Below are 20779 nucleotides of genomic sequence, written 5' to 3'. Positions count from 1 at the left end.
AATTATTTCCTTTCATCTTAGATAATTAATGCAGACCTAAAACAAATAGTGTCTTTAAATATATATTTTGACTTCATTTGTGAGATACAAATAATCATTGCAATTTTAATAATACATTTTTTTAAACAGAGGAGAAATTCATGCATCCTTGGCATAAGTGAGTAATATTTGTGGTTCCCAGAGGTATTACACTTTATTTTACAATCGAATATTGAGCTAAAAATGCAAATTATGTACAACATTGTTAAAATCTATACATCTAAAGAAACTAATCAAGAGGGAGGACTCTGACTAAAATGCTCAATCCACATCCTGAAAAGCAAAGAGGATGGACATCAGAAGAAGAAAACAGGAAACAAGTTAGGAACCTGCCACAGAGGCCCTCTGAAAGGCTCTGCTCTGCAGACTATCTAAGCAGATGCTGAGACTTATGGCCAACTGTTGGGCAAAGTGCATGAAATCTTATAAAAAAAAAAAAGTGGTGAATAGTAAGAGCTGGAGAGGACAGGAACTCCACAGGAGAGCAACAGAACCAGAAAATCTGAGCACAGGGGTCTTCCCAGAGACTCATACTCCAACCAAGGACCATGCATGGAGATAACCTAGAACCACGGAAAGATGTAGTCCATGGCAGTTCAGTGTCCAAGTGGGTTCCATAGTAATGGGAAGAAGGACTGCCTTTGACATGAACTGATTGGCCTGCTCTTTAATCACCTTCCCCTGAAGGGGGAGCAGCCTTACCAGGCCACAGAAGATGACAATGCAGCCACTCCTGATGTGATCTGATAGACTAAGATCAGAAGGAAGAAGAGGGGGACCTCCCCTATCAGTGGACTTGGGGAAGGTCATGCGTGAAGAAAGGGGAGGAAAGGTAGGATTAGGAGGGGAAGAGGGAGGGGTTTAAGGGGAGATACAAAGTGAATAAAGTGAAATTGATAAAAGTTAAAAAAAGAAGGGGAAAAGTGACATAATCCCCACATAATTAACACAATGTAAATATATTAATTTTATCCAAAAGATTTGGAAGTTATAAAACGATTGATCTGACAATGATGCCTTTAAACAAGGAGAATCCATGAATTTCTTCACACATGTTCCCACATATATCATACTATATAAGACATGATAATAAATTGTTTTAAAAGTATTTTCACAGGATAATTGTCTATGTTGCTTACAAAAAGGAGCTTTTCTTACTCACCATAATGGAGTTACTTCATGTTATTTGGAAAGTATATTTTCTAGTCTCTGTTTTAGTAAGTTTGTAGTGCAAATTGTGACATTAATGATCTAGGCCATGTGGCTTTGTTGTCACTATTAGATATTTTTAGTTAAAAATTATTGGAATATACCTCTTATCAAAGCACCTTAGGATTAAATTAATGAAAATGCAGCTAGAACAATAAATAAAGGGTATTACATTTCATCTGAATGCAAAAAAACATACAAGCTATTATAAATTATTTTACTTACTATTTTGAATTTTAGTTATATTATGAAGAATTCTGCTGGCTAAAGCTTTTACTCTAATACTTTCTACTAATAACAATGTAAACACTTTATGTCTTTGAAAATGTAAATGAGAAAGTAAATTAAATTCAAATGTTTCTAGAACATGTTGTGCACAATATATAGATATTTTACCCTACCAGCAGCTTGGCATGTAATTATTTGTAGTAATCCACACTGGAAATACATGCTGGGATTACATGTCTCTTACTTCATTCTTAGATGGTGTAATATAATGTATTCAGCTTCATAGCTTATGAATTATCTATATTGTTTAGTTTCTGTGTTCACAAGAACTGTGTGAGTTAATGCAAAGGCAAGATGCACTATACACGTGGGTATTTTAAATTCATGAGAAAAATTTTATTATAAATTTTCTAGCATTTTAGCCAGAGTCCTCCTTCTTGATTAGTTTCTTTAGGTGTACAGATTTTAGTAGGCTTATCCTATGTTATATGTCTAAGTGCTCAATCCCCATTCAGAAAGGCAAAGAGGATGGACGTCAGAAGAAGGAGAAAACAGGGAACAAGACAGGAGCCTGCCACAGAGGACCTCTGAAAGGCTCTTTCCTGCAGGATATCAAAGCAGATGCTGAGACTTATGGCCAAACTTTGGGCAGAGTGCAGTAATCTCATGAAAGAAGTGGGAAACAGTAAGACCTGGGAGGACAGGAGCTCCACATGGAGAGCAACAGAACCAAAATATCTGGGCTCAAGGGTATTTTCTGAGACTGATACTCCAACCAAGATACATTCATGGATATATCCAAGAACCCCCGCTCAGATGTAGCCCATGGCAGCTCAGTGTTCAAGTGGGTTCCATAGTAATGGGAACAGTGACTGCCTCTGACATGAACTGATTGGCCTGCTTTTGATCACCTCCAGCTGAGGAGGGAGCAGCCTTACCAGACCACAGAGGAAGACTATACAGTTACTCCTGATAAGACCTAATAGACTAGGATCAGAAGGAAGGAAAAGAAGACCTCCCCTATCAGTGGACTTGGGGAGGGGCATGAGTAGAGAAGGGGGAGGGAGGGAGGAATTGGGAGGGGAGGAGTGTGGGAGCTACATGGGGGATACAAAGTGAATAAAGTGAAATTAATAAAAATTAAAAAATAAAATATTAAAAAATCTCTAGTTATATAGTAAGAAGTTTAAGAAAATATGGAAAAATATTTCTGAACAAACACTTTTCCTTCTTATGCCACTTTATTGTAAACAATCTCTTGCTTACCTATTATCTATCTGCTTAGATACACATACTTGATTGTATACACATATTCATGTATTCCTGTTTTCTCAAATACCTACAAGAGCTGGGTGTAGTGGTGTACACCTTTATTCCAGCACTCAAGAGACAAGAGAAGGTAGCAGATAGATGGAGTTGGAGGTTTGCCTCTACTACATATAAAATATTTTGTTTGTTTTGTCTCAAACAAAACAAACAAAAACAGATCCTCTGGAGAAATTATGAAAGGTCATCCATCATTCTTCTGTAGTAAGTGGGATTGTTTCATAAAGTTGAGCCTTTAATTGGAGTCCTTGCCAGGAATGGCAGTATAATTCCAGCACCTTATAGAGAATAGAAAGGGAAATCCATAAAATCTCCTGGGCCATTTTCCCTGGCATTTGTACAAAATATCCTACCTCGAACAAATTGGAAGGCAAGAGGAACTAACATTTGAGGTTGTCTTCAATTGTTCACAAGCACTGTGGGGCATGTATATCTGTATTCAGACACATTAAGGCAACACACACTCTCATTATATCATTATATATATATGTGTGTGTGTGTACATATATACATATATATCCTAAAACAGGTTAAAATAAATTATAAAATAAAATATCAAATATACCTATTGTCAAAATTGATTATGTAATTATTTATGTTTTATTTAATATAAATTTTACATAGGTTCATACATTAACATAATAAAAATTTATTATTTTGATCGTACTGAGTTTGACAAATAGTTTAGCAGAAGAATAAATATTTGCTCAAGCTTATTATTGTTTAAGATAGTTAAAGAATGGTCCTCTGGATGTCATTCTTATGTCATGATCTGTAGCTTATTTAAGGATTTATTTTCTATTGAAGCGAAAATTTAGACACAATGTATAAAAATATGTAGCTCTGAAACAAGAAGTAATTATGGTTTGCTTCTTGGTCACTTCTGATATCAACTGACTTAAAAGTGTCAAATAGACTAACTAAAATCAGAGAAATTTGCTAGCTCAGCAGCTCAGCGGATGGAGCGTTTCTTGCCAGGTAACTAATTGCCTGTGTATTCTGTCTAGGTGTTGAGGGAAAGCTGAGAGGATGAAGGCTCTAAGTCCCCACTGGAAGCATGATATGGCGGCGCAGAGCTGGTGCTGAATTGTCCTCTCTGATGGCTCTATGGGAGTGGATAGTACTGAGTCTTCATTGCTGGGTTTTAGCGGTTGCTGCTGTGTCTGACCAGCATGCCACAAACCCCTTCGACTGGCTCCTCTCTGATAAGGGACCCTTCCATCGTTCACAGGAGTACACAGATTTTGTGGACAGAAGCCGACAGGGATTTAGCACACGATACAAGATATACAGGTATGAGGAGAAAGCAACTACAGATATCATACTTGGAGGTTGTGTGTAAATAATAATGGCTGCTCCAATTGAACGTTCCAGAAGGGCCATCCTTACTTAACCCTGCCGTGATGCTTTCCTGACATTTAAACTTATTTCTTGTAGGTGTGACATATTATCAAAAAAAGTAGCTAACTGGTTATATAACTTTCTCAAATTGGAGAATATATCCCAGTTTTCTTTTGAGTCTATTTCTTATTGCATAGCATATGCTTAAAAATGACTTTTATAACTTATATCAGTCTGTCAAACTTCTTAGCCTAAATGGGAATAAAATCTACTAGTCACTGAAAAGTTTTGCCAACTTATCTTTTTTTTACAAGAATGTTAAAAAAAAAAAAAACAAAAGCAAAGGTATGACTATAAGGAGACACGAGAGAGATGGCCATGATAATATACAACACAAACAGGAGTAAGATGTCTGTCTACTGACATGCCATTTTTAAACTTCAATTGTAAGTAAGTTGTACAAAAGAAGCTCTCTATAAAACTCAGAAAAAAAGCTACTTATTCACACACAGCCCAGAGATTCTATTAAACAGAGGGTGAAATGAGAGTCACTTGAATAAGTTACATCATATTTTTATTTACTATTAAGAATGTTTATGAAAGTTATTTTGGGGGGGGTTGTTTCTTTGGCAGAGTTGGCAACTCCTAGTTGTGGGCATTTATGAAAAATCTAATTGAACATATCATGTTTCTGTCTCTGGCTATTTAGATAATGTTTTATAAATATTTTATTTTATGCAGTTTGTGCACCAGAGGGCAGTGTGCTTCAGGTAGATGCATAGTCTTTTATTATGGAATTAAGAAAAAATTATAAATCTTATCTACACACCATTTTTGCAGAAGATACTGCATATACACAAGTTCCATTTATTGCTGAACTTTCCCAAAGATGCACTAACCACACACATACAGCCCTATCATGTCCAAAAGCAGAAAAAAGCAATATTTTAAGTCTTTAAAGAAAGTGACATATATTGAGAATCTTATGCCTTAAATTATAAGAGAGAGTAACTACATGAAATTTCTGGTTGTGCGTCTTTGTGAATATTTGCTGAAGCTCCCCTTTAAAGACTCCATAAAGATGCTTGACTTTAAGACTGTGAATGTCTAACATTTCAGCCTTGAAAGATTTTTGACATGCAGGAAAGCTGACAGCAGAGAATTTCTCTGTGTTGTTCTGATGTTTCTCTCTGGATGTCCTATATGTTAGTTCTGGTGGTTTGGCCTGTTAGCAAATCATGTGTGAACAACAGACTGCTTCAGTATGTTTCTTCAAGGTTTGAGTTGAATAAAAATCATTATTTGGGTCACAGCATTTAAAAGTTTGGAAGAAATAAAACATTTGAAGATTTTCTGCAAGGCTCATCTATTGCTTGGACTTTGGGTATTTTACAATGGATTTCATGAGTCTCCTTCATGTACTAACCTTGTGGCTTGAACTACATGTTCAGATGATAAGCCGATTTTTAAATGAAGGTTTAAAATCCACCTGTTTCTATGCTGGGTTGTAGCAATTTAAAGTCTTTTGTGCTTCTCTAGCAATGCAATTCTCATTGATAATTGCTGTGTAATGAATGATCTAACATCTTCATTGGAGTTCTTCAGTGTGGGTGAGAAGCTGACTTGTCCAACCAGAATTTCTTTGCGTGCAGAAATTGCTTTCTCTCTATATATACAATGCTATAAATGGAAAACTTTATTTTGAAGAAATTTACTCCAGTGTTGAAAGGTTAGACAATTTCAGAATTTGGTACTAGGATACATTTTAAGGTTTGGCCTTATTTTAGTCCTTTATTTTTCCTGAAAAAAAAAAAAATACAAGTTTTGGATGTTGTTATTCCAAAACTCAGAAGGCAGGGACAGGCAGATCTCAGTGTTCAAAGCCAGATGGGTCTACAAAGCAAGTTTCAGGACAGACAGGACTACACAGAGAAACCCTATCTTAAAAAATGTTATAGTGATTTTTAAAAAATATTTTGCATATATTTGCCATAAATACTAATTTAAAATTATGAATATTTGCAACATAGATGGAAAATTAAGATATTTTACACTATCTACTTGTGTTATTATTTTAAAGAACATAGGATTTCGTAAAGTAATCAGCCATATCTATGATTGTTTATGACTGCCATAAATTCCTTCATGTGGCATATTAAATTGCCAAATCTTCTGGAAGACATTAGCTCTGAATTTAGAACATATTAAGCATGTTAACATAATTAGGTCAAATCTCTTTCTCTTGCCTTTCTTCATTTCATCTCCTTTCCTGGAAACATTTTCCCTTTACTTTAAACACTAGGCTGAAATGAGATTATTAAAAATCACACACCCAGAGAACAATATGTAATTGTTTTCTTATCTTTCAAAAAGATGGAGCTTTTTTTTTTTTTTTACATTATTTCAATGACTTTTTTCTTTAAAAAAAATGCAGCTTTTGTCAAATAAAAAGGCCTCTGTCTGTTTCTTAATACAAGCACGTGTAAAGAACTATCAAATTTTGTTTCTGGAAATCAAGAGGACAAGGCCTCATAAGGCTATTCAGCGCTGTCTGTGACGCAGAATCCCCTTTGCTGTGTCGTCACACTGCAAATGCCTTCCCTCTGCCTTGCGAGAAATAAAATTACACAAGAGTAAACTGGTAGGCGGGTTTTTTAGACATATTTCCTATGTAATATTGTAACATGTTTAACTATAATTTTTTATTTGTCATTATATTGTAATTGAACCTACTAAACTGGAAAAATCTAAACAGAAGTGCAGAAGTGATGCTGAACTGTTGTTTGGTCGACTCCAGGAGTCCCTCGTGGCTTAGGATCTAGAGGATGCAGAACATGAATTCAAACACTTCTCTCGATTGGTTGCACGTTGATAATGCAGTTTTATAATGTCATTCGTGTTTATGTATAGTTTGAAAATACAAGCAAAGGGTAGAGCATTTAAAGATAAAATATGGGTTTGTAGAGCGATGGCTCAGAGGTTAAAAATATTGGCTGCTTTCACAGTGTACCAACAATCAATTCCAAGCTCTCACCCTGTGGCTCACAAACACTCCTGGCTCCAGTTCCAGGGGATCCTTTTGTGACCTCTGTGTGCAGCATGCTGGCTTGTAATACATAGGCAAAATCAAGCAAAAACCCATAAAATACACATAAAGGTAAATAAATCTAAAACATAACAGAAAAGAAGTAATAAAAGTGAAACAAAAGTAGGATTATACTTACATAGTTCTTTTTTTTTTTTTACACATTATGCAGAATTCTTGTTCCAGAATTTTTACATTCACTTAACACATGGTAACTCATTTAAGCATCTGGTCGAGAGTGGCAGTCATGCAGTCAAATCAAATCTAGGAAACAGTTTCTTCATTGCCTTCAGGTACCTACCTGCTCAGGAACGCTGTCGCAGATGCTTCATAAGAAGTTAGTCAGTCTTCCCTTGACTATGCACCTAATTTGTGTAGCCTCACTGCAATGACCTATTTATGAATGTATGCAGGAAAAAATATTTACAACAATGAAAGGGTAGAGGCTTGTCCGGATAATATACCGTATGCAATATTGTGAAATAATTTACTGAAAAAATGGTATTTATTTTGATTGAACTTTTGCTATGTTTCTACATATGTTAATTCTGGAACATCTAGAAGAAAACACATGAATATTGATATTGAGAATTATTTCTTAGTAAGACGAAGAGATGGTTTTCTGGACAAGGTTCTTGCTCTGCATGCACGAGAAACTAAGTTCCAATGCCCAGCATCTGGGAAAAGCCATAGAGAGCAGTGTATTTCCATAACCTCAATGAGAGACTCTGACTCAAAATATGTAATGAGGAGAGTGATAGAAGGAGGTAAATAAGGTCAAAGTGTGCTCAGCACATGCATACAGGCCCTGTGAGGAAGCATACACTTTACACATGTGTACATGCAAAAGTACACCAAAAACATATACAAATACACATACACAAACACACAGTGTCTCAGTTTCGTTTTGTGGCAACATGTAAGTTCTGACAAAGTCTCTTTATTAACCCTAATAAAGAAAAAAAATAAAATAAGGCAGTAACACACTTCGATTTGTATTCAGCAAAAATTTGGTCAGAATACTGAAGGAAGTAAGAAGAAATAGCTTACCATGGCGAACAAAGGAATTATTAATTAACCTAAAACTCAGTGGTAGTACGCACTTATTCATATTCTTTACACACAAATAGAGATGTTCCTTAAATATTAAACCCACCTATAATCATTACAGACGAGTACATTTGGTTGCCTCAATATGATATATGACATTGTAACATCCAAACAATAAAGTTGAGAATGATAATTTGCAAACATATAAGAATTGGTTTAGATAAGGTGACAGAAGTAAAACCAAATGAAATAAATGAGAGTAAATCACACATAAATTACTACATCCAAAAATGAATATGAAGCATTACTTTTGTGAAAGATTTCTTGGTGACACTATCCTTGACACTGGACATAATGATTAAAAATATTCTGAGTACATAAGCTCAGTTAGTGTGACATTCACCAAGGACAATGATCAGGCTAAAAGTTTAAAAAATTTAAAAATTGAAAAAAAACAATATTCAATGTGCAAAAGCAAGTTTATTTAAATATATAAAATGGGCATTAAAATAAAAACAAGTTTATAGGGTCAACGAGATGGCCCAGCCAGTAGAAAAATTGCTGTACATGCCTGATGATCTGAATTTGATATTTGGACTCAACAAAATGGTAGAAAGAGAGAGCTAACTCAAGAATAATCTTCTGTCCGCTATTGTCTCCTGTGACATTTGATCTTCCTTCAATAGGATATAAAGCTTTTAAAAACAACCAATAAAGGTTACTAAAAACCTTAGAAAAACAAATTATTTTATACTTATATATATAAAGATATAATATATGCCTTAAAATTATCTGCCATATAGAGGAACAAATAAATATTAAGTGCTTTCTACACAAAATGATAATGGCATAATTACAAAATTTAGTAAAAAGTCACTTCAAGGAAATTAAAACTCCAATTACTTCAGCAATTGCAAGGGCATGGAGATCTAGCAATCACAGTCATAAAGGAACTCTGTTTGGACTATGTGGTATATTGTAACCTGAAAACCTGAAACAGTAACGCTTCTCACAGGAGATACAAAGTTGGATGATTCCCTCCAAGCCCACACACAAGCCAGGCCACCTAATGAGGAGAATGTCATACTGCATCTTCGAGATCAATTTAATAATTGTGATTGTCATATAAATATAAATTAAACATCCATGTTGTTTATAAAAAAAGTAAATCACTGAAAAAGCAGTGTAAGAAATATAACAACGCTTCGAGCAACTTTATAAACTAAAGCACAAGCATATGATATGCTTCTTTTGTAAAGTATTTGTTGAATATTTGTATAATTTGATTTTATTCTAACCACTAGATATTTCAACATAATAAATAAAATTATCATATCCTTACATCTTAAAGTTTTCAAATATTACTTTAAAGACAAAGTTATAAACATATATACTATATATTTTTAGGAAAATTAGTTTGTTGCTCTGAATTTCAAAAGTCCTACAATATTATTGGCAATAAATAGCATTTTATTTTAGTAGCAAGGGAAATTCAAAAGTTCTTGAAAGCTTACTAAAACTAAAACAAATCCATAAATACCTAAAAAACAAATTCACTTTGACTTATATTGATGTTACTGTACTTTATCAAAAAATATGAGCACAAGGGAAAAGTTAATTTCAGAAACACATTCAAATAATTATAAATGAAATTATAAGATTTTATCAAGATTATTGTAATTAAAGTAAAAACAACAAAAGAAGATGGGGTATGCCTGATTTTACATTATTCTTCATGATTGTAATCAAAGTTCATTTCATATAAGGGAGATCCATAAAACACTTTAGCAGTCTTTTAGGAAAAGAAAAAAATATTTTTGCCACAGACTATAAAAGAGGAGACAGGCTTAATAACTGTGTTTCTGTTGTGAGATTCGTTCTTTCACATATAACACTAAGTTCTTATTAAAATAACACTAAATTCCATTTTAAAAACCATTACATAATGGCATGTATCCAATGGGCTTTCTTATTCCTGAATGTCAATGCCATTAGATTAATATTTGATTAATAGATTAATATGAATCTATTTATTCATATTAATCAGAATGCATTAACAATTTTTTCTTATTTCTCTTTCTATTTACACTTCTATTCATTGAGCAAGCCAATAACTTTTCTATCAAAGTCATCAATTTTATATTTATATCTGTCTGACTTAAAACACAAAGCTCATTCCAGCAAAATACTTTTTGTCATAATGACAAGCAGGTGTTTAAGTTTTATCTATCCTTTGGCATAAATCAATTGTGCTAACACAGAATCCTGAGACTTTAGCATCCTCATTTTTGTTATAGTTTTATAACCACATCAATGAAATTAAACATTCAGTTTGATCACTACATATCTGCTCAATTATAAAATCTACATTTCTATAGCAAAAACAAAATGGGAACACATAAGAATGTGTTAATCACCATTTAAGCTAAAGCCAAATTCAGGGCTTTGTTTGTATTAACTTGTCTTTTTCAAGTATTTTATAAATACCTCCTTTATAATAACAGCTGAGAGTCTTTATAAACTTCTGTGTTACTGTATGTTTGTTTATAAAACATATTACTTCTCTTTCTTCAACAATTTCAAGTCTTTTGATTCTTAGATGTGATTTTCAGAGGTTTTCTTATGATGGAAACTATTAGTCCTACTGAATTCCTACAAATTATTTCATCAGTCTGCAGCACACTGAGCAGTGCGGGGATGAATTGTGAATATTCTAGGCAGAGCTTTACACATTAGTAAACACATTTACTGAGCACACTTATTCTGTATAGCTATCACTGAGATTAAACAGGGTAATGGATTTTAAATTTTGTTATTTAATCTTAATCTAGAATTTGACTCTGTATAGAAATTCATACTTTCAAAACCCTTTGGAAATATTGGAATGATAACATTTAAGAATAAATTTATTAATTAAAGACTTAAGAGATTATGATTCAATTTCAAAAGAGTCAGTTCTTAAATTCAATTGTAAACAATTTCATGATTATATTTAAGAATATGCTTTTTAAAAACTAGTTAAACTTAAGATGTTTTATTTTAAAATTGTCTTCAATTTTTTTTTTATTTTGAGATAAGAAAATGTAAAAATTTTGCTAATTCATGTGGTTATTTATAGAGAGGAATGAACAACTACAATGTCAGTATTAAATACATGATTTGATTATTTGGTATGTCTGGTTACATTTAACTGTTTACTGTGACTGTAACAGTACATAGGTACAATTTTTCAAGTTCAGTAGCCCAAACTTTCAATGTGGTCTTTCATCCTTACTAATCTGGAACTTTCAAGATAATACATTTTTTAAGTGTGCAGTATTTTAAAATTTATTGAATTTTGCAAGTTTTTGTAATCTCATTTTTCCCACACTTGCAAAAATATTTTAGTTTATTTTTTTTTCTCTTAAAACAGTTGCAAGAGGCAGTAAGAATAGCCTGTCCTGGGATTACCATGTCCTTTCTCCAGCAGAGATTTCCCTGGATGCTTACTTAAATAGATATTAGCAGCTCACTAATTAAACTACCTCTCCTGTCATCCTGAAAAAAAAAAAAGGAAAAAAAAAAAAAAGAAAAAAGAAAAGGCTCCCCTTTTCCCCTTTGCTGTGTCTGTGTGTTTTACCTTAAAGACACACACACACACAAACACACACACAGCTATTATCTCAAAACACATTTGAAAATTACATTTCAACAAACACTCAATTAAATGTAGTAAAGTATTTCTTTACAGAATGCAAGCATTGAAAGACTTATCATAACTTGCAATGTCTTCATATAATACGAAATTCAACAATTAAACAATTCTTTCCATATCCAATTTAAAAAAAACATATGAATAAGAGCATTTTGCAGCTATCATTTTAAAAGTGAAGGGAGGGTAGTAAAAAATCTCACAATTGAACAACTGCATAACTCAGATAGTCAATGGAATGATTATTAATGTCTTACCTGTGAACAAACAACTTTTTAAGCCTGTATCTTCTAATCTTTTTCATTTTTACTTTGTCACTTTTTATTCATAAGCCATAATTTACATATAGTATTAAGCCTCTCATTTTTTTTCTTTTAATAGAAAAGAATTATCCCATTGCATTATCTTTCTATGGTACCAACTGATTTTTCTATTTTCATAGCACTGTCTGTATGTATGTATCTGTTATAGATTATTAATATTTATTATAGATTTATCTTTTAGTTAAGCAGCGGTTATTTTTAATCCAGTTGTATACCCAAATCACCACACAGAGACTAGGATTTATTTAATTAACCTAGAGCACTATGCTGGGCAATTATTACTTCATCCTAAATTTCCAAGCCTGCATAGTTTCCTACTATTCATATTTTACCCATTATACTTCCTTTTAGTCACATATTAGTTCCCCTTCATCTCTCCATGGCGTTCCAAGTTCTCCCATGCCTACCTCTGCCTCCACTCTCCTGCTTCCTCTCTCTCCCCTCTGGACCAGGATGTCATACCCTTTGCTCTCCATTGCTAGGCATTGGGACTGGTTGTTTAATACGGAGAACAAATGGGGGCATGTTTACACAAGCTTGAGACAGGTGATGCTTATAATAAGCATCACAATGCAATGTCCCAGATAAAACCAATTAGTAAGGTAGAGAAATCAGTATTTGAATGAACAAGGGTAAATTGTATACATTCCAAAAGAACATTATACCAACATATATCATTTAAAGTAATATTTAAAAGAACCCATACATCTGGTCCATTTTTAAGTATGTCTGGAATTTTCTTCTTTTCTTCACTATAATCCAGTATACTTTTACAATTCTGCATATTTGAAGATATGTGAAATACACTACTTTTTAAAAATAGTAGGGGATAAATTGCTATTTTGAAGGCTTGAAGTCTTTTAGTTTGAAATTGTGAAATGCCAAACTCTTAATCTCCTAAATTGAATCATTTCTTTCTGCACATGGAGCTTCAAAACCTTCTCAGGATACATAAAAGCTATTAATAGGTTTTAAATTTTTGTTGATAATACTTTTGGATTTAGCAATGTGGTTACGGCCTAATTTGATTGTGGTTGGCTGAGAAAACTCCACTGAAAGTACTGTATTGCATCCACTGTCTATACTTTGTTCACTTCTGAAGTCTAACTGTGACAGAACTAGGAAACAACTTGAACTCAGCACTTCGGCTGATACACTCTGATTTATACTCATGGACATCCAGCTTTCTCCTAGGTCATTACTTTGAATATTACCTTTGAGTAATCAAGATGTATATAAACATTTTAATTTTTGTATTGTTCTGTATTGCCTGGTTTTCTTTATCAACAAAATAACCTAACAATCACAATTTAGAGGGAAAATAATTTGGTTTATTTTTACCTTCTCTTTTACCTTCTCTTCTATACACTAAAACTCAGGCATATATAATCTAGGGCTATTCCTTTTGATGTTAAACAATTAATATTTATTATAAGAAATTAATTTTTATTCGACATGATTTCTCATCAATCTTTCACAAATCTTTGCTTTACTTTTTACGTGAAATTAATTAAAACTTATTTTGTTTTTCTCAATAGATACTGTGCATAAAAGTTGAATTACTTTATATTGGGCATTATTTTAGTTTAACTTTTCTCATGTATAATAAAACATAAGCAACTGCCAATAGCTCATGCAGCTAGCTAACTGGCTTTGTAGAAGTGTTCATATTAATATCTCTTCTCTTCATTTTTTTTGCATTTGTTTCACCCTGCTTTATCCCTGGGTTCCTTATTCCTCAGCTCATTCATGAGGAAATGAGGATAATCCATACATTTATTTATTGTGGTGTTGGATTCAAGCAAAACTGAACAGGTCACCTTTTTGACAGAAACATATTTATATGATTGACATAAAGGAAAAATTCAGTGTTTATGAAAAGTGAAAGTTCAAAACTATGCAGTAGGAATGAATGAAGATTTCTACCTTAGGTTCAATATCAGAATTGTTTTCAGCTTCATTTGTGATTTGGTGAATTGAGTAAAATATATGGCACAATATATTGGCCTGTTTTTTCTAGTTATTTATGTAATTTATATGCAAGTTATTGTAAGAAAAGTCACAATTGCTTATAAAATTAGAATCATAAAACACATGAATAAGATTGATTGAATCTACTGAAGGCAAAACTACTTTCAGCAAAGTAAATAGTTTTACTTTCTTTGCAAATTTTATAATAATCAAAACTTAAACATGCAAATAAGTTAGATTTTGTACAGTATATCCTGCGTGAGCTTTTTTTTTGAATTTTATTTTTTTCTTATCAGTTACATTTTATTAACTATGTATCCCAGCCATGTCCGGATCCCTCATTCCCTCCCAGTCCCTCCCTCCCTCATCTCCACCATGCCCCTTTCCAAGTCCACTGATAGGGGGGACCTCCTCCCCATTCATCTGATCCTGTTTTATCAGGTATCTTCAGGACTGGCTGCAAAGCTCTCCTCTGTGACCTAACAGGACTGCTCCTCCCTTGGGGGTGGGGAGGCCAAAAAGCCAGTCCTTGAGTTCCTGTTAGAAACAGTCCTTGTTCCCCTCACTATGGGAAACCAATTGGTTACTGAGCTACCACAGGCTACATCTGAGCAGAGGTTCTAGGTTTCATTCATACATGGTCCTTGGTTACATGTCAGTCTCTGAAAAGACCCTGTGCCCAGATATATTTGGTCCTTGTGGAGCTCCTATCCTTTCCTCATCCGACTAACTCCCCTTCTTTCTTATGATTCCCTGTACTCTGCCAAAGGTTTGGTCATGAGTCTTTGCTTTGAAAACACTGCTAGTTGGAGTCTTTCTTTTTTTTTTTTTTTAATTTTTATTTTTCTTTTTAGTTACAATTTGTTAACTCTGTGTCCCAGCTGTATCCTGCTCCCTCATTCCCTCCACCTCCCCAACTCCCTCCCTGGTCTCCTCCCTGCCCCTTTCCCAGTCCACTGATAGGGGAGGACCTCCTCCCCTTTCATTTGACCCTGTTTTATCAGATATCTTCAAGGCTGGCTGCAAAGCGCTCAGTAGACTCCTGTCATACGTTCAATGCACATCCCATCTGTCTTTCTAAAGGAGGATTGATTATCTTACCCCACGTACGCTCTCTTGATTATCTTTTTTAGGTGTACAGATTTCATTATATTTATCACATCTTATAGGTCTATATAAGTGAGTATATAACGTGTTTGTCCTTCTCCTTCTGGGATATTTCACTCAGGATACTGAGTGTTCTTGAGAAGCATTACCCTAAGAAACCTAAGGCCATCCATGCTAAGTACTGAAACTCAGTGGCAGCACATGGTGGAAAAACCTTATTTATTTATATCAGAGTGTTTCTCAAGTAAAAATTTTCACAAAATATTTGAAATATGCAATTTGAGAAGTTTTGACATGCATAGCCGTACACTTTATAAAGTAGCAATGTCTCCTCATGCCTGGGGAGCTTTCTGAAAGACTGGCGGAATCACTCTCTTATTCTTCCTCCACCCATGTAATCCGCAGACCTGCTTTCATGTCCTATAGCCCATTTTAGGTTTTCAGGCTCTCCTACTAATGTAATTCAACAGAACATATTTTCTGTTCATCCTGTCTTCATAAGTTGGACTGATATCCTCTCCTGTTCCATTTTTAACAGCTTATTAATTTTTATTTCTGACAAGCATTTGATTTCAGATGTTACAATTTGTTTGTTCACTCATAAATTCATGAAATTTATTTTTCCAACACATACATGCACTCAACTCAAAAAAAGAAAAAAAAAAAAAAGAAAGAAAAACCGACATAGTGATAAAGAGATTCCTGGAAACAATGAGTTCTAATCAGTAAAAAACAAAACAAAACAATCCTGTTAGAGTCCTGATTTATGATAGAGAAGCAAGAGACTACAGTGGCTACAGGGAAGCCTAAAACACCACTGCTTCTGGGACCTGAGAACGGTACACCTGAAAAAGTGCTGAGGTTATCGGCCCTTTACCTTGCTACCATTTTATGCTAAGAGCCGGCTCTGTCTGTCTTATAATATCTTCAGAGGAAACGTTTATTCTTCCTTTCAGGCCCTTCTACTGTATGGTAGAGCATGCTCTTCTCATAGCCAAAAATCTGTCAGGTCCTGTCTGGATATAAGCCAGAACTAATGTTCACATATGGGTTAGAGTACAGAATTTCATTTACAATAACATTCTAAATATGGTCACCTTGAAAATTGTCTTGGTGGTTTTAATATAAAGCATTCAATGTTGAGATTTTAAAAAGATGTATTAATTTTTCTGTTTATGTGCTTAAGTGAGTGCATGTGTATCACAAGTTTGTAGGAGCCTGTGAATGGGAGAAGACAGAGTCTCATGCTTGGAAATTTAGCTGCAGGCAGTTGTGGGCCACCATGTAGGTTCTGGGAACTGAAACTTTTTCCTGTTCCAGAGCAGTAAGTGCTTTTAACAACCGATCCATCTCTCCAGCCCTGTAAGAATTTTATAGAAAACACACCAGACAGCACAGACTATTTGTTTAAAGACATGATGGATTTTGACATTAAAAATGTGAGTCTCTCTGAAGTTAGGACCATTATCCTTTTGAAGAGTAATTATGGGAATATTAAAGCAGGTGGCATTGATGGGGCTAATATTTTGATTTAGTTTATATAGACAAAAAGGAAAATAACAACAGAACTGTCAAAGAAGAGAGACTTGTTAATGAGATCAGGTCATAATTAAATAAATGAAAAAACCACTAAGACAATATTTAATACTCTATTGTATTGATTCATACAAAAAATAAAACAATGTTATTTTAATGAGCTTATTACAAACAACTAAAGGCTGTACTCTATATTACATAATGATCAAAAAGTGATTCTCTAATGATGCTTAGATTTGAGAAGAAAATGTTAATTTTAATATTCTCTAAAATTTTGACAAGTAATCTTATATTTTTTAATCAAACTTTTACAAAACCATTTTTTTCAATATTCTGTATTTTTATTCAAGGTTCTAGTAACATAAAAATAAGAAAGCACTTCTGAAGCCCGTGTATTTTGAAAGTTTAAATTGCATACCAACAAGGCATTAAAATTTTGAGTTTTCACATAAGTAGTAGGATGCATGATTAATATGGTATAAGGCCTAGCTTTCGTCACAAAACCGTATTAAAGAAATGAATAATTAAACCTATAAATAAATAAAGTACTTACAATTTTACAAAGTTTAAATATTACTAAACATATACTTGTTTAATACTGGCTTCTATCTAAAGCATCTGCTAAGAAGGACAAAGCTGATTTTTTTTGTTCCGGGAAGTATTGTCTAATGCTCTCTCTTTCATGTGTAAACCCTGGAGATTCTTTAATGGTAATTAAAGAATATAATACAATATTGTTATTTGAAACTTAACTTCCATAGTATTTTATGGGATAATAAAATGACATTTATTGTCACACTAATGTTGTAAGATCTTTTTGTACATATGGCTCAACACATCATGCTATACTTTTATTAAAGATGGCTATTTTCCAGAGGATTAAATAAAATGTCTAAGGTTGTTTACTTAAAAAGCAACAGGACAAAAGCTTAAATATTTTCACTATAATGCAGCAATGCAGATTTCTTCTGAATAAAGCAAATGACTTTACTTGTGTTTTTCTTAAATAATAACAAGAAAGCCACAATGAACTTTAAAACTCCTTTAATAAACAGATCAATTCTACTGAAGGCAGAGAGCAGCATGCAGGATAAGTATTTTTTTTTTTTTAAGGAAGGCTAGAATTGTAAGACTATGGTAACCTGTCCTGTAATTGCCTGATCATCTGCCAATAGTGTGTAAGACTGAAGAGAATCTGAGAACAAATGCAATGTGCCGTCCGTTATGGTTCCAGGGTGGAGGATAAGGTCAAGGCATAGCACGTGCTCAATAAAAACGCTAAGACGTCATTAAGTCTTCCAGCAGGTGGCAGTGTGTAGCTAAATTTCAGTCATCCCTTCTCATCCTCAGCTGTAGCTTCTCAACCAGCTAAATCTCAGGGTCTACTTGTTAAGTGTGATTTTCTTTTACACAGACTGTATTATTCTAGATGTATTTATTATGTGAAATGTATTATTCAGATAATTTTACACACTGATAAGAATTTGTTAAGATAATTCCTCATTAAATATTTTGTATTCAGTATTTTCTAATTAAAACTTTGTAAGCTTAGCTTTGAAGTGAGAGCTGCTATGAGATAATTTACCTTGTCTCATAAGGAATTTTATTTTCTCTAAGACAATTACAGTATCTAGTATTCTGAGGAAAAACTGGAACACACATAAAATTTGTCTTTGTTTCTAGAGTTGTCTCGTTATGATGGATACAACTACAGCAACTTCTATCTTTCTCTCCTTTAACACACCCACCTAAAATCGACCTAGATCAAAGCAATACAAAATTTTGTTTTTATCATTTCATAAAACCTTAGCTGTTATTTGTTTAAACAAAAATAGAACAGATATAAGCCTCAATGTGTATGTATAATTTGAAAGTCAATTTATAAAAGAAGATATAATAATAACTTCAAATAAAGAGATAAAGAGCAAGTGCACAAATAGAAATTGCAACCCTAATGGGGAAATAAGTTAGTTAGAACTAGTTTAGAGGAAAAGTCAACCAAGAATATTGAAATATATATATATGTGTGTGTGTGTGTGTGTGTGTGTGTGTAGTACAATATATATAACCCAGAACATCCTTCCCTTACAACATTTACATTAATAATAACAATTGCCAGAAACTACAGGTTGTAAAAATTTTAGACACTGTAGAAAGATTATGGCCTTGCCAAACCTTGAAACACTAAATATATTGTATTAGAGACCCAACCATATAGATCCTGTGTTTTTAAATGCCAATATTAAATTTAGGTTATCTTCTAAATGCAAGGGAATATTATTGAAAGTTTACAATCAGCCTATCTGAGTTACCTCCAAAGCATGGTTAGCACTATGGAAATGGTTGACTTAGAAGAAAGACAGAGCAGAAAATAGAACAGCAGAGGTGAGATTTGTAGCAATCTGTACAGAGTATAGGAAGACTGTCAATGATAGATTTGTAGTAGTCTATGCAGACAAAGATCAGTGTAGATTAAATTATAGCTTCATGGCCTCTTCAACTCTAACAAAACACTCTTTCAAATGTTTCAGCCATTAAAACTGAGTGAGGATTGATCATGTTAGCCAAGGTCCTCCTCCTTGCTTAGCTTCTTTAGCTATACCACCTCCTCCTGATGGGGGAGCAGCCTTACAATGCCACAGAGGAAGACAATGGAGACAGTCTTGATGAGACCTGATAGGCTAAGGTCAGAGGGAAGGGGAGGAGGACCTCTCCTATCAGTGGACTTGGGGAAGGACATGGAAAATGAGGAAGAGATGGTGGGTTTGGGAAGGGATGAGGGAGGAGTCTACAGCTGGAATACAAAGTGAATATAAAACTGTAATTAATAATGAAAATTAAGATTAAAAAACTTTACCGGTTAGTACTGACAAGATGGTTCAGTCGTTATAAGAACTTGCTACTGTTCCAAGGGAGCACAGTTTGGTTCCCCGCATAAATGTTTAGGTAGGTTTTGGCCTCTCAGGGCATCTGCACTCCCATATGCACTCTCACACACGAGCACACCTACCTAAAACAATGAAAAATAATAAAAGTAAGTAGTTTTGAAAGTGTGTCAGTTAGATTGGCCTGCTCTTTGATCACCTCCCGCTGAGGGGGAAGCAGCCTTACCAGGCCACAGAGGAAGACAATGCAGCCACTCCTGATGAGACCTGATAGACTAGGATCTGAGGGAAGAAAAAGAAACCCCTCCTCTACCAGTGGACTTGGGGAGGGGAGTGTGTGGAGAAGAGAGAGGAAGGGAGGGATTGGGAGGGGAAGAGAGAGGGAACTAGAGGGGGATACAAAGTAAATAAAGTATAATTGAAAATAAAAAAGTGTGTCAGTTAACAAAATTACATATTTTAGTCTGTGCTTTCTATTTTAATAAGCTAAAATATATTCTTTTTCCTAATTTAAAAATAAACTAATGTATTATATACTGTCTGTAAATTAACATAAAATTGCCTTTGGAACCACCCTAAGTATAAGATATGTCTATCTAATGGATCCTTAGTATGTTTCAATTTTTTGAAGTGAGGTCACTCTTTTCCTTGTCATCCTGGCAAATTCAAGCATTTTAAAAAAATGGATAAAAGTGGACGTCAACTGAGAAACCATAAAAAATATTAATACTCTAGTCCATTTGAGATGACAACTTTGCTTCGATCTCATCTACTACAATGGCCAGGACAAATGCAGGCTAAAGCAGATAGTTCTTATTTCAATACTGCTGGGAAGATTCCACTGGCTTTTTCAAGGCTGAATTGTAGACGCTTAGATACACAGAGCTCTAGAAGCTGTGTGTTTCCAATTAAAAGAGCTGTTCAGTTTTGTGAGCATGAAAAAACATCGGGTGTTAGCTATTTTGAATGGTCCAGAGTGAAAATGGTA

At 33.9% G+C, this 20779-nt stretch overlaps 1 protein-coding gene across 3 annotated transcripts in view; it reads left to right on the top strand.

Moving 5' to 3' along the window:
* Brinp3 (BMP/retinoic acid inducible neural specific 3) overlaps positions 1-20779 on the top strand; it is a 478387-nt gene that overhangs the window by 15752 nt on the left and 441856 nt on the right. For all 3 annotated transcript variants that reach the window (XM_055624685.1, XM_055624684.1, XM_055624686.1), the window contains exon 2: positions 3810-4095. In XM_055624685.1, coding sequence (XP_055480660.1) covers positions 3860-4095 — 236 coding nt within the window. In that variant the 5' untranslated portion in view covers positions 3810-3859. The remainder of the gene's footprint in view (positions 1-3809; positions 4096-20779) is intronic.

This window comes from Psammomys obesus, unplaced genomic scaffold, assembly GCF_907164565.1.
Source record: "Psammomys obesus unplaced genomic scaffold, mPsaObe1.curated_primary_1811, whole genome shotgun sequence".
Lineage (NCBI taxonomy): Eukaryota > Metazoa > Chordata > Mammalia > Rodentia > Muridae > Psammomys > Psammomys obesus.
This window is presented reverse-complemented; position numbering and strand designations above follow the sequence as displayed.